At 45.2% G+C, this 26,060-nt stretch overlaps 1 protein-coding gene across 7 annotated transcripts in view; it reads left to right on the top strand.

The window, feature by feature from the left end:
* The window catches only part of LOC138672775 (cytospin-B-like), a 461,361-nt gene that overhangs the window by 288,624 nt on the left and 146,677 nt on the right, over positions 1-26,060 (top strand). For all 7 annotated transcript variants that reach the window (XR_011319773.1, XR_011319774.1, XM_069761119.1 and 4 more), the window contains 3 exons: positions 9,896-10,103; positions 14,629-14,702; positions 19,480-19,655. Coding sequence is in view for 5 of the 7 variants with exons in the window: in XM_069761119.1 (XP_069617220.1) it covers positions 9,896-10,103; positions 14,629-14,702; positions 19,480-19,655 (458 nt within the window). In the remaining 2 variants the exon portion in view is untranslated. The remainder of the gene's footprint in view (positions 1-9,895; positions 10,104-14,628; positions 14,703-19,479; positions 19,656-26,060) is intronic.

Here is a 26,060-nt window from a genome sequence, read left to right as displayed (position 1 = left end):
CAAGGCACACGAGTACATAAGGAGGGAGGACTCTGCCCGCGAAGGGCTCACAGTCTGCAGGGGATGGGTGATGAAACACTAGGAGAGGGTGGAGCAGGTTGCGCGGCGGTTCAGTAACTTCAGGATCACTGCAGGCTGCAGGCTGTAAATCATCACGCAATCATCACATTGCATGATGATTTACCCTCTTAAGAGTTTGATAATCCTCTCCTTTGTTTCAATTGACATCTCTCATGTTGGAGCCATGATTCATGTCAGTCCACTTGGTGCAACAGCTCTCCAAGGTGTGATCACTCCTTTTTAGATGCAGACTAACGAGCAGATCTAATTTGATGCAGGTGTTCTTTTTGGGTATGAAAATTTACAGGGTGATTCCATAATTTTTTCCTTAGAATTGAGTGATTCCATAATTTATCCCCTATGCTTGGTTAAAAAAGTAACCATTACTGACTAACACTTTTTTTGTTCTTGATTTCTTTTAGTGTTTAACCCTTTTACCCCCAAGGGTGGTTTGCACGTTAATGACCAGGCCAATTTTTACAATTCTGACCACTGTCCCTTTATGAGGTTATAACTCTGGAACGCTTCAACGGATCCCAGTGATTCTGACATTGTTTTCTCGTGACATGTTGTACTTCATGATAGTGGTAAAATTTCTTTGATATTACCTGCGTTTTTGTGAAAAAATGGAAATTTGGCGAAAATTTTGAAAATTTCGCAATTTTCCAACTTTGAATTTTTATGCAATCATGTTTGATCGCGGTGTGCGCCGGGAGTTAATGTGCCGGGGGTGGTCCGTGACCGCTCCTGGCACATAGTGCCGGATGTCAGCTGCGATAGACATACTATTCCGTCCTTGGGAAGTAAGGCCCACCCCACATGGACGGAATAGTACGTCCAATGGCAGAAAGGGGTTAAAGCCAGAAAGTTGCCATTTGAAATGACTTTAATTTTGTGCCATGCCTGTGATCTGCTTTTTTTCTACAAAATTAAACAACTGAATGAACAACCTCCAAGGCCGGTGATTCCATAATTTTTGCCAGGGGTTGTATATACCCGAAGCATCACACACGTTGTCGCTCTGTGCGTAGTGTGCACCCAGTATTTCTGTTATACAGTCTGCTACGCACTCCTCGTGCACACATGGCTCCGCTCCGTACTCCTCATACACACATGGCTCGACTCCGTACACATTGTACACACGTGACTCCGCTCCGTCCACCCCGTACACACGCGGCTCCGCTCCGTACACCTCGTGCACACACGGCTCTGCTATATCCACACTGCTTTGCCTACAAAAGAGGAGACAATTGTCATCTCTTCATGGTCCTTCATGAAGAGTGAGACAGGCTGAGGAACAGGTGCATAATTAAACAAAGCCTGAGGCAGGGCAGGGCTGCTATGTGTGTGTACAGCAGCCTATCAATCACTGAGACACAGAAAGAATGGCGCACATAACCAGGCGCGGCGCACGGCAACAGTGGTGGTCAGCCACTTACCAATAACAGAGCAAAAAAGGGGAGAAGCCAGCGCAGCCTAAGGTTAAGACGCAATACATAAAGTGCAAATGCCTGTCTCACTCTTCATCTGTGGCTCTGGATGGGCAGTGTGGAGGTTGGATCCGAAATGTCTGTCTGGACCTGGTCAACCTTTATCCTCGCTTGCCTACTCTGGCGCCATGGGGGTGACTCAGTAATGCTCCAGGTACAGCATGCTTTTAATGTGGTCTTGCTTTTAGTTCATTTAGGAGGCCTTTATGGCACAGCGAATATAAAAAACGTAGTGTAGGACTGCCCCAATATGAGATTGCTGTGAAGAGGCAGGGTGGCTCAAAGAATTGATCAATTGTTTGCTAAATGTCTCATTTTGAAAATACAGTTAGAAATTAATATGTGCATTTGCACTTTATGTATTGCGTCTTAACCTTAGGCTGCGCTGGCTTCTCCCCTTTTTTGCCTGGTATTAGTAGTACAATTTAAGCAGGGACGGACACAGACAGCTTGGGGCCCCTGTGCAGGAAATGTGTCTGGGCCCCCTCCTTTTAAGGCGACAAAGCTATATAGCGCCACACACATACATGTATATATTACATAATCTCCTTTATTATGTATATTGCCATCCTTTTTATACAGTGCCCTCTCTTGTTGTGTACAGCACCGTCCCTTACATATTGGATTTTATAGAGCCCTGTTTTTTTTTACATACCGTCCTGTCTTGTTAGCTGTATAATGCAATAATGGCTGATGGAGCATTGGAAAGCTTCTTTTCTAAAGGAGGAGCTGATGGACTAGTCATCTGGTCACCGGCTCCTCCATCAGTAGTCATTTTATATCTAACAAGAGAGGGGACTATGTAATAAAAAAGGGCGCTGTGAATTAAAAAAAAAAAAAGACAAGAATACACTATGTAAGAGACAGCACTGTACATAACAGCAGAGGAAGCCATATAATAAGGGATGGCACTATATATAACTAGAGAGGATGGTACTTAATAAGGGACGGTGTTATACATAACAAAAGAGGAAACTATGTAACTAAGGATGGTGTTATACATAATAAGTGAGTACACTATACACTAAGGAACTGTGCTATACATAAGTGAGTACACTATATACTAAGGGACTGTGCTATACATAAGTGAGTACACTTTATACTAAGGGGACTGTGTTAGACATAATAATAACCTCTTCCTCCACCTCCCCCTGTTCCTAAATTCATTATAAATCCCTCTTCCTCCCATCTCAATCCCCCACACCCCTCATTGTTTTCCTCCCCTGCATCCCATTATTGCCCTCTTTACCACCTCCATCATTGCCTCCTCCCCACCACCCCATCATCCTTTCCGCTGCCACCATCATTACCTTCTCCCCCACCGCCCCATTATTGCCCATTCCACCACCTCCATCATTTCCTCCTCCCCACCACCCCATCATTGTCCTTTCCACTGCCATCATCATCTTCTCCCCCACCACCCCCATCATTACCCATTCCATGACCTGCATCATTTCCTCCTCCCCCACCATCCCCATCATTGCCCTTTCCACCACCACCACCATCATTCTTTCCCCATCACCCCCATTATTACCCATTCCATGACCTGCATCTTTTCTTCCTCCCCACCACCCCCAACATTACCTATTCCACCACCTCCATCATTGCCTCCTCCCCACCACCCCATCATTGTCCTTTCTACTGCCATCATAATTGTTTTCTCCCCCCATTATTACCCATTCACCACCTCCATCATTTCCTCCTCCATCATCCCCATTATTGCCCTTACCACCACCCCCACCATTGTGTTCTCCTTTTTTGCCCTCTCCGTCAACCCAATCATTGCCTTCTGCCCCATCACCCACATCATTGCCCTCTCCTCCACCCACACACACACACAGCACCATTCACCTCTCTGCATATACATACATACACACACACACACACACACACACACACACACACACACACACACCACCACTCACCTCTCTGCATACACACACACACACACACACACACACACACACACACCACCACTCACCTCTCTGCATACACACACACACACACACACCACCACTCACCTCTCTGCATACACACACACACACACACACCACCACTCACCTCTCTGCATACACACACACACACACACACACACACACACACACACACACACCACCACTCACCTCTGCATGCACATACACACACACACACACACACACACACATACACCCCACCACTCACCTCTCTGCATACACACACACACACACCCCTCACCTCACCTTTGCGCACGGTATCCTGAATCCTCCCCATCGCCGGCAGCTTCCGGTCTCGCACGGCCGCGGTGCTGAATGATGATGTCTTTCAGCCGCCGCTGTGTGAGACAGGAAGCACGGGCAGGAAGCAGGACGGATCCATTCCCTGCAGCTCCGCTGCCATTTTCTCTTGCAGGCAGCGGAGCTGCAGCAATTGCTCCCTGCCCGCCGCACATGAGGACAATCTGGCCAGGGGCCCCCCGGAGCTGGATAAACTGGTCAGATTGCCCTCGTTTTTAGCCGCCCTGCAGGATCCCCCGGAGCCTCCAGGCCCTGGTGCAACCGCATAAGTTGAACTGGCAGTATGTCCGCTGTAAGATAGCGCTTACTGCATGTGTTGGGGGACACTCGCTAAGCAACGGGACTCACAAAAAACAGACCACTTTGTCCAGTTACCGTGGCCGACCGCATGCCGAACAGTTCATTAATGTCCATGGAGCACATCAGGCACCAACACACAACATTAGGTTGCAGTCTATAAACATGCATGCTGGACCTTACTCCTTCCAGTTACCGTGGGAGACCATACAGTTCATTACTGACCCCCTTTCGGTGCACACAGTTCATACTCTGGGTTACCTTCCAGGAGCTCCAGCTCCACATGTTGACTCATGTCAGTCCTCTCTCTCAGGGAAGCTGCTGACCTGGGATCACCATCCCGGACAATGCCTTGCTCACTAGGCCACCTGACAGTCCAGATCCTCAGACGTGCTGTAGCATCCCCAGTGCAGTGCTATTGCAGACTCTGCATCCACTCCTTCCCATGTGCTCTTCAGGAACCCTACTCCCAGGACTTCCAACACAGGTTGTGCTATTCAGGAATCCTACTCCCAAACCTTCCAACACAGGCCACTCAGTGCGCTATTCAGGACGTCCGTCCCCACCTGGGATCGTCCAACACAAAAGTCTCTAAGTGCACTTCAGGGATTTGATCCTACTCCCAGGATCTCTCAACACACCAGTCTTCAGATCCACGGCCTCACAGTGCGCTATTCAGGGATCCAGTCCACACACAGGACCTCCCAATACCCAATCTCACACAGTCTCCATTAGAGACTACTCAGGTCCATACACAGGAACCACTACAGACTATGCTACCACACCATGGTCACATTATGTAGTTGTAACCACTCCCATAGATGGGTGGTGTGTGTGTGTGTGTGTGTGTGTGTGTGTGTGTGTGTGTGTGTGTGTGGATAGTCCAACCCGCCCAGCTCTCGAACATCGGCCATTTACAATTCTGCCAGTCACTGTTTCACCATCAATATAACCACAGATATGCCTCCATGTATATCCTGAGGAGCACACACAGCACCCCCTAGCTGTAACAGGGGTCACTGCATCACACCGCCTATGAATTTAAGACTGCTTGCCTTGTGCTCACCGCCGCTGCCCTGCACCTCCTGTCACCGCTTGCTACTGAATACTGTGTGAGCAGTGACAGGAAAAAATTGTAGCTCGAAGCACAGATCTGGGCTACAATAAAATGAGGCCTGGTTTTCCCCACACCTATAAACTGGACAGCTCACGGGGCGTACTCATTTCACAGCTGAAGCAGCCACAATATTGGAAATGTGGTTGGACACAGCCTGTAGTCTCATACGGGCTTCGGCTGCCATATTTGCTGTAAGGCCGGAATGACACTACTGTTTAACACGGCCGAGTTCTATGCAATAAAACAGTAACACGGCCCAGTGTTAATCTATGGGGCAGCTCACATCTGAGATTATTTTCTCATGCTGATTCAGCATGAGAGAACAATCGCAGCATGCTGCGATCGGCAGCGAGATTCGGCTCACTCGCACCCATACAAGTATGGTGCGAGTGAAACACCTACTGAATATATGCTGACAGCGGCAGCAGAGGAGATGGCGAAATTACGGAGCACAGAGCACTGACACTCAGCTCCCACTTGCAGCAGAGCAGGAGCCGAGTGTCATTAGCACCTCACATCTGACGCTCTTCCATCGAATGCTATTCGCTAGTGTGACTCCGGCCTAAGTGACGTGCACTGACACTCACCTTCACATAAAAATGTCAGCCCCCAGTGGCTGCAAAAAATTTAAAAAAAAAAAGTTAAAAACTGTTCGTTTTTTTACTTTTTAAAAATTGAGTACATGATCATTATTAATACACAAATTAGATATATACTCAATAATACAAATTGGCATACTCATCGATCGTCATTTTCTCGAGCTTCTTCCCCCTTTGATCCTCCTCTGGACTACATGACTTCTGTTCCGACTCGCTGGGTCACATTGGGTTCTGTTCCGACCCGCTGGATCACTCCGGGTTCTATGCCGACTCGCTGGGTCACACCGGGTTCTGTTCCAACTCGCTGGGTCACACCGGGTTCTGTTCCAACTCGCTGGGTCACACCGGGTTCTGTTCCGACTCGCTGGGTCACACCGGGTTCTGTTCCGACTCGCTGGGTCACACTAGGTTATGTTCTGACAAGCTGGATCACACCGGGTTCTGTTCCGACTTGCTAGGTCACACTGGGTTCTGTTCCGACTCGCTGGGTCACACCGGGTTCTGTTCCAACTCGCTGGGTCACACCGGGTTTTGTTCCGACTTGCTAGGTCACACCAGGTTCTGTTCCGACTCGCTGGGTCACAATAGGTTGTTCTGACAAGCTGGATCACACTGGCTTCTGTTCTGACTTGATGGGTCACACTGGGTTCTGTTCTGACTCGCTGGGTCACACCGGGTTTTGTTCTGACTCACTGGGTCACACCGGGTTTTGTTCCGACTTGCTAGGTCACACCGGGTTCTGTTCCGACTCGCTGGGTCACACTAGGTTATAATCTGACAAGCTGGATCACACTGGGTTCTGTTCCGACTCGCTGGGTCACACTGGGTTCTGTTCTGACTCGCTGGGTCACACCTGGTTCTGTTCTGACTTGCTGGGTCACACTAGGTTTTGTTCCGACTTGCTAGGTCACACCGGGTTCTATTCCGACTTGCTGGGTCACACTAGGTTATGTTCTGACTCGCTGGATCACACCGGGTTCTGTTCCGACTCACTGAGTCACACCGGGTTCTGTTCCGACTTGCTAGGTCACACCGGGTTCGGTTCCAACTCGCTGGGTCACACTAGGTTATGTTCTGACTTGCTGGATCACACCAGGTTCTGTTCCGACTCGCTGGATCACACCGGGTTCTGTTTCAACTCCCTGGATCACACCGAGTTCAGTTTGTAAAAGTGACTACCGGCTCACAATGTCAGTCTATGGAGAATGAAGCTTTATAGACATACATTATTACAGCAACTTCCAGCTCACACAGAGCGCAGTGTAATTCCAGCAACTTGGAATACGAGTCACGTGAGTAAGGCTGGTTTCACATGTGCGTATCTTTGCACAGCGTTTGATCCACATAGATCTGCATGCGTCTTGCGTACCTATCTTTAACATAGTGTATGCATGGACATGCATTTGCATCAATTTGCATGCGGATGCATACGCATGCGTCATTTCGCTGTGTTCGGCGGGGTCCGGCGAACACAACATGTTGCATTTTTCGAGGTGTCAATTATGCGCAGTCATCCGCATGCGGATGGAGTGCGTCAAGACAACGCATTACTGTCTATGGAAACGCATTGGCACGCAAGGACATGCGTACACATGCGTTCGATGGGCATGTCCAGGAACTGTTTTGAGACACACCCATTGAGGCATGCCCTCCTGGAAATATCGAACGCATGCGCATAAACAACGCAAATGCAGCGCTGGAAATTGGGGAAAGCTGTGATCGATTACCACACTTACACTGCATGTATATTTAGACAGGTTTAGGCAAGAAAAGGTTTTGTGGGAGTGCTTATTTAAGTAATAAATACTTGTGAAGGTGTTCACATCCATTAAGTTTGGTTCAATGAAACAGCAGGCAATCCTGTCGTTGTCTATAAAAGTGCATTCGCACATCAATATTATATGGTCTGTGCTCGGAGCACAAATCCTACCTGACCGTAGGTCTTCTGAGCCAAACTAATAGCATCATACTGCATAAGATTTTGAGGCTGTTGGTTTGGCTCAGGAGACCCATGTGCAGGTCAAGTATTGTGGTCCAAGCTTGGAGCATATAATACAGATATGGACATAGTGCACCCCAACACCGAGACTGAGAGGCTACAAATAGGGCTGTGAGAAATCACTCTAGACTAGTGACATTTTAGTTTTACAAGTTTCAATGCTATAATAATATTTTGACTTCATAATGTAAACTCCGAGCTGCTAGTGGTGAGGATGAGTCAGGGATGATACTGAGGTTTGCAATCTTATCTGAAGTATTAAGCGTTTCCTTTGGGATGATGTGTACAGTCTGGCACTTGTTGTTTCCTGGTGATCATGGTGTGATGAATATATCATGGTGAATGATGTAATAGCCGAACCCCAGGGCTCTGAACATTTGGGCCTGTTCCATATGTGCTAATGGACACGCCTTTGTTGATGCGGTAAATGTCTGTACCCTGCGGTATTGTTAATCTTCACACACAGTCAGCGTTCATCCTGTTCGACCTTAGTGACTTATGAAATTAGGAATGATTCTATGATCAGCCGAGCCCTGAGCAGATGAACACAACAAGCTATGGAGCCGCCGTCCTAGACAAGTGCTGTAGGCCAAGGCTTGGAAACACTCCTGACTAAGGGTGCAGTTGTATGCCCTAAGGACACAGCATTGAGGTGCAATGTTTACAGGGCACGTCTGTATTTGGTAAAGGTTACATATAGAAAAAGAACATCATAAATTGACCAATTTTATGAACACATTATATAACCTATTTTGCACAGGGTTACAAACCGTATTATTGTCCAGGGCTTCAAGGTCGTCATTTTGCAAGTTTGATTTTAAATATTTTCGTCTAATTCTAAATTTGTGTCTTTTAAAAAAAAAAGTTGCATTTTTTTGCACAAATTTACTCCGATATCCCCCAGGCGCAATTTAAGACCAATGTGCAATACATTAAAAGGATCGTGTAACTTTTAACTTTAAAGTGAAGTTCCCACGATGAGCATCTGATGTAATTTTGACTCCCATATATTCGTTGTGCAAAAAACCCCCGCAACATGTTAGTTTTATAAGTGTTTGGTAGTTTTAGAAATCTCATGCGCATTATGCTTTTTTTTTTTTTTCACGCAGCGTAAAAGTGCCCCTCGGTGCATTTTTTAAAACTTCCAATATATCAAATTTTGTTCCAGTGAGGGTGTGTTTCCACTGTCAGTATTAGCAGCGCTTCGGATTCAGCACATGTCCGCTCCATCCAAAGCGCTACCGGCTTTTGTACGCGCGGTGATTCCACATGTGTTCATTGATCCATGCGGAATCACCGCACCCTATACATTGGACAGTGATATTTATCTTGCTGAGATGGAGTGTCTCCGCAAGATAAATAGACATGCTGCGGTCTGGAAAGACGCGGCGCATGTCCGGTTACACAGGGAAGCCGGGGGCATCCCTCCACATATAGTGGAGATAGGATTTCATAAAATCCCATCTGGACGCTGCGGCTTAATGCAGCGTCCAATCCGCAGCATTTACTGACTGTGGAAACATACCCTAAATGTTTTATTTGCAGATTTTCCCCATAGACTTGAATGAGATGAGGGAAATCCACAGTGAAAAAATTAATCGGCATTCTTGGAGCTTTTCCACAGCGTTGACGCTTTAAAAACGTTAGTAATCCGCACATGACTTTATCAATAAGGGTTTATTACAGCCAAATACTAGGAAGTCTTGAAAATATCAGTTTTATTTAAAACATTACATACCAAGGAGAAAAAGCTGCAGTAAAAAGGTGATGGGAAGCATGTAAAAGAAAAAACATAAACACAATGAAAAAACGTAAGTATCCTAATTTAGTTAATTAGAAAATCTTCCCCATGTAGGAAAGAAGCCTAAAAAGATGCAAAAAAGATTTAAAAGAAAAAAAAAAAAGGATCTTTGAATTCTTGTAAATTCATCAAATATTGTGTTGATTGATTTGATTTGGCGCAAAATCTTCAAGTGCAAAAAGAAAGACAAATTTGACTTAAAGAACCTGTAATGATGAATCATGGACTAAATGGTTTTATCCTGTCTAATCTGCCACAGGTAGAGACCGAGTGCCATGACCTGAAGGAGCTGGGGGACCAGAGGGAAGAGCAGCTGAAATCTGCAAACAAGAAGCTTCAGGAAAGGAGCTCGGAGAGAGAGTCCGAGATAAAAGACATGAAGGACACCATTTTTGAACTGGAGGACCAAGTGGAACAACATCGTGCTGTGAAACTACATAACAACCAACTCCTCAGTGATCTGGAAAGTAAGTAGACAATCCCTGCATGTGTTATGGCTGTCGAACAGCCTCGAGACATGCAGCCGCGGGAACTTGAACATTTTATTTGAGCACGCCGAAATTACTCGATTAGCACCCGAGCATGCTTGGATTACACCTTATCCGAACACGTTTGCTCATCGCTGCCACTGAACTCAATGATTGGCTGCAGTATTGTGAATGTGACGTCAGCTCTACAAACAGTAATAAACACTGGGATCATCAGTGGAGGCTATACGCTGGACCTGGGTAGTGTGACTAAAGCTTCGTTTTGTCTTTTTTTTTAAAGGCCGTCACTAACTATGGCTAAGTTCAGATTTGAATTTGGGGGCTTTGCGGAGGGCTGCGTAAGTCCTCCATTAAGCCCCGCCTACTTCTGCATGCGTCCTGCGTACCTATCTTTAACAGTGGGTACGCTGGACATGCGGATGCGTTGTTTTGACGCGTCCGCCGACCGCATGGGAGCACAACAAGTTGCGTTTTGTGCAGAAGGCATGTACCTCTTAATGAATTACCGTAGGTGCGTCTGACTCCAGCATGCCCCTCCCCAAGACAGGCGTGAAAATTGCTGGTCTTTATGAATTGAGGCCATAGCGTTTCAGAGAAAAACATACCTGGCTGCAATTGTGCAGCGAAGCTCTGATTCATGCTGCCTGTTTAGTACAGGACAAAGGTTCAAGGGGAATTTCCATCTGCAGAATCGTATTCCAATGTGTAGTAGGTGTAATATTAGCCAACACATGCAATTAGAAATGTAGCATAGTTCTTCTGATTGGTTATGTCACTTACCCCATGTGCAGGGCATTGTAATAGCTTAGGTATCCATGGTTACGACCACTGATATAGTGACATTTAGCTGTTAGTGGCAATTCCCCGCAAATGGGGTAAGTGACAGTGAATCAGAAAAACTATGCTACGTTTCCTATTGGAGGTATCTACTATATAATTGTCTAAGGGTCACTTCCGTCTTTCTGTCTGTCATGGATATTCATTGGTCGCTTCCTCTGTCTGTCATGGAATCCAAGTCGCTGACTGGTCATGGCAAAGCGCCCATGACCATTGCCACGACCAATCAGCGACGGGCGCAGTCCGGCGGCAACATGGCCGCTCCATCCTCCCCGCAGTCAGTGCCCGCTCCGTACTCCCCTCCAGTCAGCGCTCACACAGGGTTAATGGCAGCGCTAATGGACCGCGTTATGCCGCGGTGTAACGCACACCATTAACGCTGCTATTAACCCTGTGTGACCAACTTTTTTACTATTGATGCTGCGTATGCAGCCTCAATAGTAAAAAGATCTAATGTTAAAAATAATAAAATTAAAAATCATCATATACTCACATTCCGGCGCCTTTCCCGCTCCTCGCGACGCTCCAGTGACCGCACCATGCAAGCGGCAGGTTCCGGTGGCAAAGATGGTATGCGACAAGGACCTGCCATGATGTCACGGTCATGTGACCGCAATGTCATCACAGGTCCTGCGCCCATACCAACCCTGGGACCGGAAGCTGCCGGGTGCACCGCACGCAGGGCCAGGACTTTAACGGAGGGTGAGTATATGTTTATTTTTTATTTTAAGTCTGTATACTACATGGCTTTGTGCTGTATACTCCGTCGCTGTGCAATATACTACGTGGCTGTGCAATTTACTATGTGGCTGGGCAATATACTACGTGGCTGGGCAATATACTACGTGAGTGGGCAATATAGTACGTGGCTGGGCAATATAGTACGTGGCTGGGCAATATAGTACGTGGCTGGGCAATATAGTACGTGGCTGGGCAATATACTACGTGGCTGGGCAATATACTACGTGGCTGGGGAATATACTACGTAGCTGGGTAATATACTACGTGGCTGGGCAATATACTACATAGCTGGGTAATATACTACATAGCTGGGTAATATACTACGTGGCTGAGGAATATACTACGTAGCTGGGTAATATACTACGTGGCTCTGTGCTGTATACTACGTCGCTGTGCAATATACTATGTGGATGGGCAATATACTACGTGGCTGGGCAATATACTACGTGGACATGCATATTCTAGAATACCCGATGCGTTAGAATCGGGCCACCATCTACAGTAGTTTGCTAATAATATTATTATTACACCTTCCACATATTTCTAGGAGATGGGAATACTGATTAATGCAGTTCATATATCCATGCTCTCACAAGTAAAACCTGTTAATCTTCTTTTCAGAGTGCTACTAGGGGTGACAAGTTTTTAAGAATGTTATTTTGTGGCATGTATGAAATCTTGTATGACAGGTCTGGACACCATATTACCGGAACATGGTACATGCATGTGACCCATTACTATAGTAAATGTCCCATTATAACCAAAGAAAATGTAGGAACAAACAAAATCCTCCAATACTGATTCTCATAATATAAAAATGATTTTATTGAAGTACAAAATTTAAAAGAACATTAAAAATTGGAAATGCAATGTAGCCACACAGGTGAGAGGAAAAAAGCAAACCCTTCTGAAGAAGATTGAATATGGAAACGCGCGTAGGGGCACACAAGTATGTGACTTCAGAAAGGTTGTATTTAAATTGCCTCTGATAGATTCACTTTGTATTCACCGTGGTTCATTTGACCATCTTGAGTTATGGTGTGCACATTGCTCTCTGGTTTTCCTTTGAAGGCTATGAACTTTAATGATCTTATCATACTGTGAATTTTTCTTTAATACATTTTTTTTGCCTTCAGATGAAAACGGACAGAATTGATTTATAGCCGGATACTGCACTAACAGATAGTTATTTTACCTATATACCATATACTATGCACTTTGTTTAGTTTTTCATACTGTACTTCAGACTGGTTGTATGATCATTATGACCACTATAGGTTGTGTTACATTTGGTATTACCGTATTTAAATCATAGAGTTATTTCATTCTACTTTAGACTGTCTGTAGGGTTATTATATGATGTTCTTTACCTCGTATCATTTTATCCAGTCTACTAAATCATCATCACGTCCAGTGTTTGCTTTTTTCCTCACCTGTGTGGCTAGGTTGCATTTCCAATTTTTAATGTTCTTTTTAAATTTTGTACTTCAATAAAATAATTTTTATATTATGAGAATCGGTATTGGAGGATTTTGCTTGTGCCTACATTTTCTTTGGTTTCTATACGGTCCTCCGCATTGAGGTTTTGGAGCTGATCATTTTCTATAATGTCCCATTATAGCCTGTGCCGAGTGATGTCACCTGAAGCTTGTGGGGCCCAATGCAAAATCTCCCAACAGAGCCCCCAACGATCATGGGTCTACAATAGTATATGTCTTCTCATATGGATCAAAAGGGCTCTTTGGCTTTTTGGCAATTGTTACACCCATCCATGTCGGTGCCAGACTAACCCCCCTAGATTTCTGCCTCTTCTAGTTCATAGTCCCTGAGGGGCTTCTGTGGTCTTGTTTCCCTTCCCTGCCCCCCCAGTCCAGTGCAATAATGTGTAGTGATTGAACACACAACTCCTGCTGACTTTGTCTTTTTCCAGGCAGGAAGCTGGTTGTGATTAGATAATAAAGCAATAGAGGTCAACTTTGTGTGGTGTGTCAGAGGGCAGCCTCAAAGGAAACTTGGGAAATCCAGACATGGAAGGGGGCGAGCGTACACCCGTGATTTATGGGTAGGACTGTGCCTCCACATAACATGACTCTCCAGAATATATAACATGTACTGGCCATTATATATCTCAAGGCAGTCACAACATGAACTACATTTGCCGTGTTGTGATTGAACGTGATTTCAGGAAAGGATGCAATTCTGATGGTTAAGACGAATATTAGCAAAGTGCAAACTTCCTTAGTAAAATTCCTTTAATCCAACTTAATTGGGACCAGACACGTGCTGGATAAGCAGACCGTCATAGGAAAGTATATTTTTGTTCTACTTTAAACATAAAGTTCTATTTATACATTTATCAGTCTCATGGGTCTATCATGTGAAATTATAAAAAATATGTAGCAACCGATCAGATAGGAATATACTGTTCGTTCGATGCCAACCGAACCAATCCGATCACGATGGTTTTAATAGTTGCTGAGCGCAAGTGGGCAAAAATGATTGAAGAAAGAGATCTGGCATGTGATCCAAGGGAATAGCAGAGTTTTGCTATAACGGAAATTTTCTGGTTGCTGCAATGACCGAATATCAATGTGAAGAGCCTCAATGATAGGGATCATAAGTTATTTTGAGTAATCTGGTAGTGAGTGAATCCTTAAATTATAGCTCCGGCCTATGTATAGCATTGTTACAGCCCTAATTTAATGCTCCCTAATAAAATGTATATTTTATTTTTTATATGATGATGCAAGATATGGAACATTTTTAGATGCGGTTTACTATCCTTACATGGGACTGTCATTTCAGGAGTTATTTCACATTATAGTGGGGGAACAGCACCACCCTGTGGTGACAGTTTTGAATTACCTCGTTTTACATCATGTCAAGCATCACTCTGGAATTGAGATCTGTGTTTTTTCCTATTTAGATAAAGTGGATAAACTGGAGGAACAAAAACAAGATTTGGAAAGACAACTAAGGCTCCTCACTAAGCAAATGAAGGTAAAATCTGCGTCATATGTAGAAACAATGTGGATTTTAACTATAGAAAGCCTTATTAAGCAGGATATTTTCTTTGTGATTCTTTGGCATGTATGTGATATATATATATATATATATATATATATATATATATATATATATATATATATATATATATATATATATATATATATATATATGCTATTGAACCCGTTCTATGCCCGGGTGACGAGCATTTATATTGGTATATGGTCTCCATCCTGTCGTCATGTGCTGCTCCATCCTGCGCCCCCCATCCTGTCATGTGCTGCTCCATCCTGCGTCCCCATCCTGTCATGTGCTGCTCCATCCTGCGTCCCCATCCTGTCATGTGCTGCTCCATCCTGCGTCCCAATCCTGTCATGTGCTGCTCCATCCTGCGTCCCCATTCTGACATTTGCTGCTCCCATCCTGCGCCCCCATTCTCACATGTGCTGCACCCATCCTACACCTCCATTCTGACATGTGCTGCACCCATCCTGCGCCCCCATGCTGTCATGTGCTGCTCCCATCCTGCGCCCCCATTCTGTCATGTGCTGCTCCATCCTGCGTCCCCATCCTGTCATGTGCTGCTCCATCCTGCGCCCCCATTCTGACATGTGCTGCTCCCATCCTGCGCCCCCATTCTCACATGTGCTGCACCCATCCTACACCTCCATTCTGACATGTGCTGCACCCATCCTGCGCCCCCATCCTGTCATGTGCTGCTCCCATCCTGCACCCCCATTCTGTCATGTGTTGCCCTATTGTGTCATGTGCTGCTCCCATCCTGCGCCCCCGTTCTGTCATGTGCTGCTCCCATCCTGCGCCCTCGTTCTGTCATGTGCTGCTCCCATCCTGCGCCCCCGTTCTGTCATGTGCTGCTCCATCCTGCGCCCCCATTCTGACATGTGCTGCTCCCATCCTGCGCCCCCATTCTCACATGTGCTGCACCCATCCTACACCTCCATCCTGTCATGTGCTGCACCCATCCTGCGCCCCCATCCTGTCATGTGCTGCTCCCATCCTGCGCCCCCATTCTGTCATGTGCTGCCCTATTGTGTCATGTGCTGCTCCCATCCTGCGCCCCTGTTCTGTCATGTGCTGCTCCCATCCTGCGCCCCCGTTCTGTCATGTGCTGCTCCCATCCTGCGCCCCCGTTCTGTCATGTGCTGCTCCCATCCTGCGCCCCCGTTGTCATGTGCTGCTCCCATCCTGCGCCCCCGTTCTGTCATGTGCTGCTCCCATCCTGCGCCCCCGTTCTGTCATGTGCTGCTCCCATCCTGCGCCTCCATTCTGACATGTGCTGCACCCATCCTGCGCCCCCATCCTGTCATGTGCTGCCCTATTCTGTCATGTGCTATCATGTGCTGCTCCCATCCTGCGCCCCCGTTCTGTCATGTGCTGCTCCCATCCTGCGCCCCCGTTCTTTCATGTGCTGCTCCCATCCTGCGCCCCCGTTCTGTCATGTGCTGCTCCCATCCTGCGCCCCGGTTCTGTCATGTGCTGCTCCCATCCTGACATGCCCCCGTTCTGTAATTTGCTGCTTCCATCATAGTAACATAGTAACATAGTTAATATGCCCTGTACACTGCTCCATAAAGGTTTATGGCCCCCATAATATGCTCCATATTATATGCCCCGTACTGCTCCATAAAGGTTTATGGCCCCCATAAGATGCTCCATCGTATATGCCCCTGAACACTGCTCCATTATGGTTTATGACCCCCATAAGATGCTCCATAGTGTATGCCCTGTACGCTGTTCCATAAAGGTTTATGGCCCCCATAACATGCTCCATAGTATTATATGCCCCCGTACACGGCTCCATTATGGTTGATGGCCCCATAAGATGCTCCATAGTATTATATGCCCCGTATGCTGCTGCGATATATGAAAAAAAATACCATACTCGCCTATCGTCGCTGGGTGCCGAGTGCCAGGGGCCTGAGCAGGCGGGGACACCGGCGCGCTGTGGGGGTCAGGTGCCGGAGTCGCAGCTAGCTTAGGCCCCCGACACTTGCTATAGTCACCTGGCCCTGATCCAGCGCTGCGTGCCGCTCCGTGTTCCGGCTCCTCTGGCTGTGACTGTTCAGTCAGAGGGCGGCGCGCATTAAGCGCGTCATCGCGCCCTCTGAACTGTGAACGTCACAGGCAGAGGACCCGGAACATGGAGCCGCACGCAGCGCTGGAACGGGACAGGTGAATATAGCTGATACTTACCCTCCTGGCGCGTCCCTGCTATCCGTTGGAGATCGCGGTGTGCGTTCAGTGTTTACGCATACCGCGATCTCCTGGGAGCGTCACTCTGTGAGGTCCAGACTGCGCCGGCACTTGCGCAGTCTATAAAAGCTTCGGACAGAGTGACGCTCCCAGCGTTATATTATAGATATATATATATCTTTAACTTATGATGATAAAGAATACGTTGGTGCTTTATAAGTATTGCCATAATGTGCCAAGACATGCAGGTATTCAGAACACATCTTGATAAAAACATTTCCTAGAGAAATTAAATGATGAAATTATTTGCAGACCTGGGCAAAGTGCAGCCCGCCGGCCACATCCGGCTCTCTGGCTGTCTCCGTATGGCCCCCTGATTGAGACAGCCGTGGGGCTGGAAAACAGAGTTCCACGACCACGGGCCACACTGTGCCCACCCACTCGCTGTCTCTATTTGCACTGCGCTGACTGCACTGGTGAAGGAGGGACGTGAGTATGTGGTTTTTTTATGTGTATGGGATGTTTGGATGGACATATGGAGGCTGTGTGGGGCTCATGCTGCATATATGGAGGCTGTGTGGGGCTCTTACAGTATATAAGAGGCTGTGGGGTGCTCATACGATACAGAAGCGGGATGTCATAATACTTAATTCTGCTCAATATTAAGTGATACAATTAATATTAATATAATTATCAAAAATATAATAATTATAATTAACATATTGATATCAATATTGAACATAATTAATTTCAGTCTATTGGGTTGGCCTCTACAACAGTCAGTCTCTCATGTGGCCTCTCAGGAAAATTTATTGCCCACCCCATTAGTGTATTCTCAAGAATGTCTTGGTCTACATTCACACTTGCGTACCGGGGCTTTGCTGACGGCTGCATACTTCCTCCCTGAAGCTCTGCCCACTGCCGTGCTTCTTCCTTTTAGGTCTGCCTACTTCTCCATGCACCCTACATACCCATCTTTATCATTGGGTACGCAGGACATGCGGATGTATGCGGATGCATCGTTTTGACAAGTTGCGTTCCTGTACTGTTGGCGGGTGCGTCAAAACGACGCATCTGCATGTCCTGCGTACCCAATGTTAAAGATAGGTACGCAGGATGCATGCAGAAGTAGGCGGGCCTAAACGAAAGAACTGCAGAAGTGGGCGGAGCCTCAGGGAGGAACTACGCAGCCATCCGCAAAGCCCTGGTACGCAAGTGTGAACGTAGCCTTAGTCCTAAGGCTACATTCACACCTGCATGCAGACATTCCATTTGTCAGTTCTGCTTTAGCTGCAGGCAAACATACAGTAATTAGTGTCCAAAATGGATCTATACTTGTAGGAGGAGTGGCTATAGAAACTGCGCTGCCAGAGGTCCAAAGTACGATAAGAGACAGAAATGGTATAGTTGCGTTTTCGCGTTTCGAGATGTTCATACTTCTTCATCAGGACAAACCATCACTGATTGTGGAAACTTCACACTAGACCTCAAGCAGCTTGGATTGTGTGCCTCTCCACTCTTCCTCCAGACTCCGGGACATTGATTTCCAACATCTAGTGTGAAGTATCTACAATCCATGATGGTTTGGGGAGCCATGTCATCTGCTGGTGTAGGTCCACTGTGTTTCATCAAGACCAAAGTCAGCGCAGCCGTCTGCCAGGAAATTTTTAGAGCACTTCATGCTTCCCTTTGTCGACAAGCTTTTGGAGATGGAAATTTCATTCTCCAGCAGGACTTGGCACCTGTCCACACGGCCAAAATTACCAACACCTGGTTTACAAACAGTATTACTGTGCTTGATTGGCCAGCAAACTTGCCTGATACCAGACCCAACAATGCAGATGAGCTGAAGGCTATCAAAGCCACCTGGGCTTCCATAACCCCTCAGCAGTGCCACAGACTGATCGCCTCCATGTCACGCCGCATTGATGCAGTAATTGATGCAAAAGGAGCCCCGACCAAGTACTGTGTGCATTTACTGAACATACATTTCATTTGGATTTTAAAATCATTTTTCAAGCTGGTGTTATAAAGTATTCTAATTTACTGAGATAATGACTTTTGGGTTTTCATTGCTTTCATTGAGATGAAAGTGGTTTGTAATCACACTTGGCTTTGGTCTATACTATACCGAAGGAACAAAGATCATGGCTGAGAGCAGGGCTATCATTATGTCTCACAGGATAAGGCATGATCGTCTGACTTTCTGGGGGCGTGTTCTTTTTCACCAGCACGATGCCTCCTGCTTACGATTGGTCAGCATCATAGAGGAGGAGAAGTACATGCCCCTAGGAAAGAGTCTCCGGTAATGCTCCCTTGGACTTAACATAACATAAATTCTAACTTAAATTTTATAGTCTGATTTCTCCGCAACAGAGATGAAAAGATTAAAAATATGTTTTGTTTAGCTCTGCAGCCACTATCCTATGACGTGGCCCATTTTCCATGCTAAAAATTGTGAAAGGTACTTTTTAAATAAAATGCTGTTCTGCTTCCTTGTTTTCAAAAGTCCAATAGTGCCAAATTTAATGCTATTCTGTGTGTTATTCCACCATAGGAAGATGCTGAAGAATGGAAGCGGTTCCAAGCAGACCTGCAGACAGCAGTGGTCGTAGCAAATGATATCAAATGTGAAGCTCAGCAAGAGTTGCGTTCTGTGAAAAGGAGGTTGCAGGAAGAGGAAGAAAGGACCGCTCATCTTCATCGGGAACTGGAAGACGTGCGTGGGAGCAGGTCAGGATACCAGTGATTTACCATTTTATACTTTTTACCATTTATATTTTTACTCTGTATGGAAGATTCTCCAGTATGTTCTCTGAAATGGTTGGAGCTCCAGTAAACACACCATCACTGATCACTCTTTCTATTTACCATGTATACAGTATATAAAACCCTTTGATTGTAATGCACGCCAATACTGTAAATGTACACACTGTAGCCTCAATATACATAAAATGTAAATTTGAATATTGGAGCAATTCTTGAATATAATTTTATAGTTGGTATGGCTCCTTTAAAATCTAACATTTAATTAGGAAATCCTGTTTATTAAATGATTTGTCACCGTATAAAAATTATTAAATACAAGCTTAAATTTTATTGAAAACCTCACTTGCTTTACTGAAATTAAAATGTTAAAAATTCTTTTTAAAGGGGCTTTAACATTGATCGTGATGGTGCAACATACGGCACCTCCGCCGATCAGCTGTTCCCGGTGTTGGCGATGGATGAAACTGCTAGCTCCTTTCACACATCAATTTTTAGCCGTCGGGCACAATCCGGCTAATTTTGAAGAAAAACAAATCCGTTGCAAATTGTGAAAAACTGATGCGACGGATCAGTTTCTCTGCTGGATCTGACTTTTTTTTTTTTTTTTTAACCTGGGGATAATTTGGACTTCTAGTTTCAGAAAGAGAGATTTTTCCAGAATGGAAAATGCACGATTTCTTTAGAATCTGTTGCCGGATTCCACCTTTTCACCTCACGTTTCATCCGTTTTTTGCCGGATCCGTTGCTGTGCATTTTTTTGCCGTATGTTTTCTCCGTCTGCCAGAAAACTAATTTTCAACGGATCTGGCAAAAAACGGATGAAACGTTAGGCCATCCGGCGCTAATACCAGTCTATGAGAAAAAAAACTGGTCGGGCGGCAACTTTTGCCGGATCCATTTTTTTTAAAATTCGCCAGATTGTGCCGGACGGCAAAAACCTGATGTGTGAAAGGGGCTAAGTCGACTCTATAGTGGCCGTGTACTACACACCTACACCTATTCAAATTAATAGGGGGGTGGAGGCGGACATTACTATTTCATCAACGGAGCTGTGCAGCTTCATAACTGAGCAGTTTCGGCCACCGCCGACACCAGGAATAATGATGACCTATGAATGTTAAAGTCCCGGACAACCCCATTAAGCCCCATTCCAATTAGTATGTTGCCACATATCCAGCAACATGCCGGGGGGCGGAGGTGCTGGTACCTAGTAGGCAATGAACTCTTCCTACACTTCTATAGTATAGAAGATGTACACTGGAATTTGGATGCTGCCCAACAAGAGAATATGGAGCATCATTGATAGATGTGGCCATGATTACTATTTATTGTCGTATGTACAATCTGTTGACAATGACTGTTGTGTTTTTACTTATTTGATTTTTGATTCTAGTATTCGTGTATAATCCAATTCTGTACACAATATGATTTTAGCTAGCATGGCAGAATGGGACAGAGTGACATCAGAGACATTGATAGTGACACAGGTCACACTCCTGGGGATAGGCATTACCTGCTCTGTGTTTGCGCTTCTGTTAATCCATACTTGTTATATGTTTTCTGCTATGTAAGTGAATTTCTACGATACATTAATATTACTACCATTTATGTACGTAAATACATTTTGTGTTGCTTTTTAAAACACTATGACTTATCCTTTAAAGGGTTTTTCCGTGGTTATTCATGGCATGCCCAAATCGTTGTGGGGTCACCTGAATAAAAGGGCAAAATTGGAGACTAAACATCAATGTATTTGCTTCTCGGCATGACTCTTGTTTTCTACCTGTGACTGTACACAGGAGTGCGATCATTCAGTATCTTGAGAATGTTGAGGGACTGACAAAGTATGTCAGCTAGTTGTGTAACTCTCCATTACACAGGAATTGAGAACTGTGGAAAAAACTTTAACCAGCAAGAACCAAGTAGGTGAAATTTTAGAGGATCTAAGGGAATATCCTTTCTGGTCACTCCTGGATGCTTTTACCCTGTTCAGAGGTTGTGATGACCCATCAAGGACACTGTATAGGCCATAACTCAATGAAAAGGGGTGCAAAATTTTTATTCTGGGCAGAAGCTGACTTTTCAGGTTTTTTCCATGTGTGCTAGGTTCACATTGCGTTAGTGGGTGTCCGCTGACGGAATCCGTTACATAGCGGCACTAACGCTATGTAACGGATCCGTTAGCGCAACCATTGACCGCAATTTATGTAGCACATCGCTAACGCATGCCATTATTGGCATGCGTTAGTGATGTGCCGTTATTTTGTGACGGACCTCGAACGCTGTCTGCAGCGTTTTTGGGTCCGTTCGCGCTAGCGCAAATAGAGCATATATGTGCTAGCGCGATCGCATAACACGATCCCATTTTTGGCAATTGCGTTAACGCAGTCCATTAGCGTATGCGCTAAACGGACTGCACTAACGCAATGTGAACCTAGCCTTACATTAAATGCCTCTTCTGCCAATAATACAAATTACATTTCATAATAATAATAATTAATATTCCCTTGGCTCTTGTTCTCAGTCCTTGTCCTCCTGAATTCTTAGGTCTTCCAGTTTTTTTTTTTTTCTTATTCAAAATTTGTATTGTTTTATAATACAATACACAACTAAAACATATCAATATATGGCATAGTAACTACTGAAATAGAGAATTGTTTAGTTTCATGAATACAAACCACTCCATACCGTATCAACAGTAGATTGCAAAAGACAATTTATGTCATCCAGTTTTGTAAGTTGCACCTATTGTCCTTCCTCTATGATGGTAGCCTTAGGGAAGGACATATTGCGAGTGGATCACTATTCGGGCCCATAAATCTATCGTCCGGCATCCAAAAACCGAAGAAGCAACCCAATTGGTTATTCACTTTACCAATTTGCTCCATGTAAGGTGTCCAGCTATGCAAGCACTGGTCATCTGCTAGCAGTCTGGTCATCATACGAAGTTTTATTCTGCCATTTCTGTCATTGTGACTCCGTGCAGCACATAGTATTATGCTTTCCTTCCTTCTTTGGATCAGTTTTCTCTCTACGGTCATGGCAGACAGGCACGCCGACGTCTTGGGGACAGGATTTGTAGCTGGAGTCATATACACAGTACATGATATGGTAATCTTCATACAGACGGCAGGGTCTGCCTTGTGTTTGTTGTGGTTGGGTTTGTCTCTTAAAATATACAGCATCGTTTCCTTGGCTCCTCGTTAGTCTTAATAGTGGAACCATAAGGCACCACCAATGGTATTTGACTATTTTTTATTTCATTACTTTTTTTTACTAGAATTATCATTTCCTCAGCACCCAAATCTCTATACAAATATTCAGGAGATCTTTGTTCATAGTACAGATAAGTCTACAATTAGCTGTGAAAACAAACTGGACTAGGGGAACAGTCAGAATCAGCGATATTTATTAATTTGTTTTTAAAAATTGCAATTTTGCAGTTTTTTGTTATTGTGTGGTGTTCTGTGTGGGATGCTTTTGGCTTTTTCTTTTCATAGCTCTGTATTTAGTGTAATCAGTCATGTGGCCACAATGAAAATCTAGAGCATACCAAGATCAGGGCTTTAAAGGAGTATTCCCATCTTCAAGATACTATCGCAATATTTAGTAGGTGTAATAATAATATTAGCAAATACCTCCAATTAGAAATGTAGTATAGTTTTTCTGATTTGCTATCTCTTTCCTCATTTGCAGGCATTGCAGGACCTTGGGTATCCATGGTTATGACAACTAACTGTTACTATATCATTGGCCATAACCATGGATACCCAAGATCCTGCAATATCGTCTGTGGTCACAGTTGAAAAAAAGAGCGTCTCTCTCGAGGACCCGTCCTGTATCACACAGACAACCCAGTGATGTGAATGAACGTGTGTGTCTGTGCCTGGTTGAGCCTAGAATGTGCTCTTGATTGTACATGCGTATGTATGTGCTCTGTATACCTGTGTGTATGTGCTCGGTGTATACATGCGTGTGTATTGTGTGTCTGTTACATATGATGTATGTATGTAGCATCCACATTTATAAATACTGGCAGCATAGACGAGATTTTCAGAGGTATAAACAACAAGCAAAATGCTGCTCATTCATCAGGTGAGTGGATTGTTTATGGCAGAACAAAAAATCATTGTTCTCGGCAGCACATCACCCAGTGTAAACTGCAGATTTGCTACTGATAACATTATACTGTATGGTGACAGACTGATCTATTAGTGATGTTCTGTGCCAGTCCTTCGTCAACCTGTGAAAAAGGCCGGTAAACAAGGGCTGAATTACTTCAATATTGTTGATTGTGCTCATTTAATGCCTTATCAACTGCCGATATGCCTTTTAATGGCGGGAGCTAAGGGTACTTATGCCTCAGCGCCGCTTTTTAACGGCGCTGAGAAATAAGTGTATAGCGCCCCCCAGAGTTGGAATTTTTCTGGGGTCTCAGCTACCTGCGGTAGCTGAGACCCCAGAGAACATGATTCGGGTCAGTTTTTACTGCCCCCAGTGTTGCAATCGCCGTTATTAACGGAATAATGGGGACTGCAAAAAAGAGAGTCCGATTTCCCATTTAATTTCTCTCTTCTTATAGGAGAGAGAAACGGGGTCCCCTGATCTCTCCCCGGTACTTCCGTTGTACTTGCAACCCCCACGTGAAGTTCCCTGGGCCGCCGACATCTCTTCCGGGAAGAAAATAGCGGGCGCATGCGCAGTGCGCCCACTGAGATCTGTTGGCTGGCACCCGGCAACAATAGAACATTTTTCCTATTGGTTCATTTTGATCACTGTGATAGGGTCTATCGCAGTGATCAAAATAAAGGGTTGGGCTAGGGTTAGGGTTGGGCTAGGGTTAGGGTTGGGCTGGGGTTAGGGTTGGGCTGGGGTTAGGGTTGGGCTGGGGTTAGGGTTGGGCTAGGGTTAGGGTTGGGCTAGGGTTAGGGTTGGGTTAGGGTTGGGCTAGGGTTAGGGTTAGGGTTGGGCTAGGGTTAGAGTTGGGCTAAAGTTAGAGTTGAGCTATAGTTAGGTTTGGGTTAGGGATAGGGTTGTGGTTATGTTTGGGATTATGGGAAGGGTTGGAATTAGGGTTAGGGGTGTGTTAGGGATAGGTTTGTTAGGGTTATGGTTAGGGCTGGGATTAGGTTAGGGGTGTGTTGGGGTTAGGGTTGCGGTTATGGTTAGGGTTGGGATTAGGATTAGGGGTGTGTTGGGTTTAGGGTTGGAATTAGAATTGGGGGTTCCACTGTTTAGGTACATCAGTGGGTCTCCAAAAGCGACACGGCGCCAACATTGATTCCAGCCAATTTTGCATTCAAAAAGTCAAATGGTGCTCCCTCCCTTCCGAGCCCTGACATGCACCCAAACAGTGGCTTTCCCCCACATACGGGGTATCGCCATCCTCAGGAGGAATTTCACAACAGATTTTGTAGTCCATTTTCTCCTGATACCCTTGTAAAAATAAAAAAAATTGGTTCCAAAGTAATTTTTGGTGAAAAAAAGTAAAATGTATTTTCTGTTATATTGACCCCCCAAACTCACTTCAAATGTGAGGTGGTCCCTAAAAAAAAGGATTTGTAAATTTTGTTGGAAAAATGAGAAATTGCTGGTCAACTTTTAACCCTTATAACTTCCAAAATTGTGCTGATGTAAAGTAGACATGTGGGAAATGTTATTTACGGTAAGTATTTTGTGTGACACCACTCTCTGATTTAAGTGTACAAAAATTAAGAGTTTGAAAATTGCAAAATTTTCAAATTTTTTGCCAAATGTCACTTTTTTCATATATAAACGCAAGTTGTATCGAAGATATTTGACCACTAACATGAACTACAATATGTCACGAAAAAACAGTCTCCGAATCAGTGGGATACATTGAAGTGTTCCAGAACTATAATTTCATAAAGTGACAGTGGTCAGAAATGTAAAAATTGGCTTGATCATTAAAGGTAACCTGTCACCCCCAAAATCGAAGGTGAACTAAGCTCACCAGCATCAGGGGCTTATCTACAGAATTCTGTAATGCTGTAGATAAGCCCCCGATGTATTCTGAAAGATGAGAAAAAGGTTAGATTATACTCACCCAGGGGCGGCCCCGATCCGGTTCTGGTCCGATCGCGGTCCGGTCGCGGTCCGGTCTGGGGCCTCCTATCTTCTTACGATGTCGTCCTCTTCTTGTATTCACGCTGCGGCTCCGGTGCAGGCGTACTTTGTTGCCCTGTTGAGGGCAAAGTACTGCAGTGTGCAGGTACCGGGAAAGGTCAGAGAGGCCCAGCACCTGCGCACTGCAGTACTTTGCTCCGCCCTCAACAGGGCAGATAAAGTACGCCTGCGCCTGAGCCGCAGCGTGAATACAAGAAGAGGACGTCATCGTAAGAAGATAGG

This window comes from Ranitomeya imitator, chromosome 3, assembly GCF_032444005.1.
Source record: "Ranitomeya imitator isolate aRanImi1 chromosome 3, aRanImi1.pri, whole genome shotgun sequence".
Classification (NCBI taxonomy): domain Eukaryota; kingdom Metazoa; phylum Chordata; class Amphibia; order Anura; family Dendrobatidae; genus Ranitomeya; species Ranitomeya imitator.
This window is presented reverse-complemented; position numbering and strand designations above follow the sequence as displayed.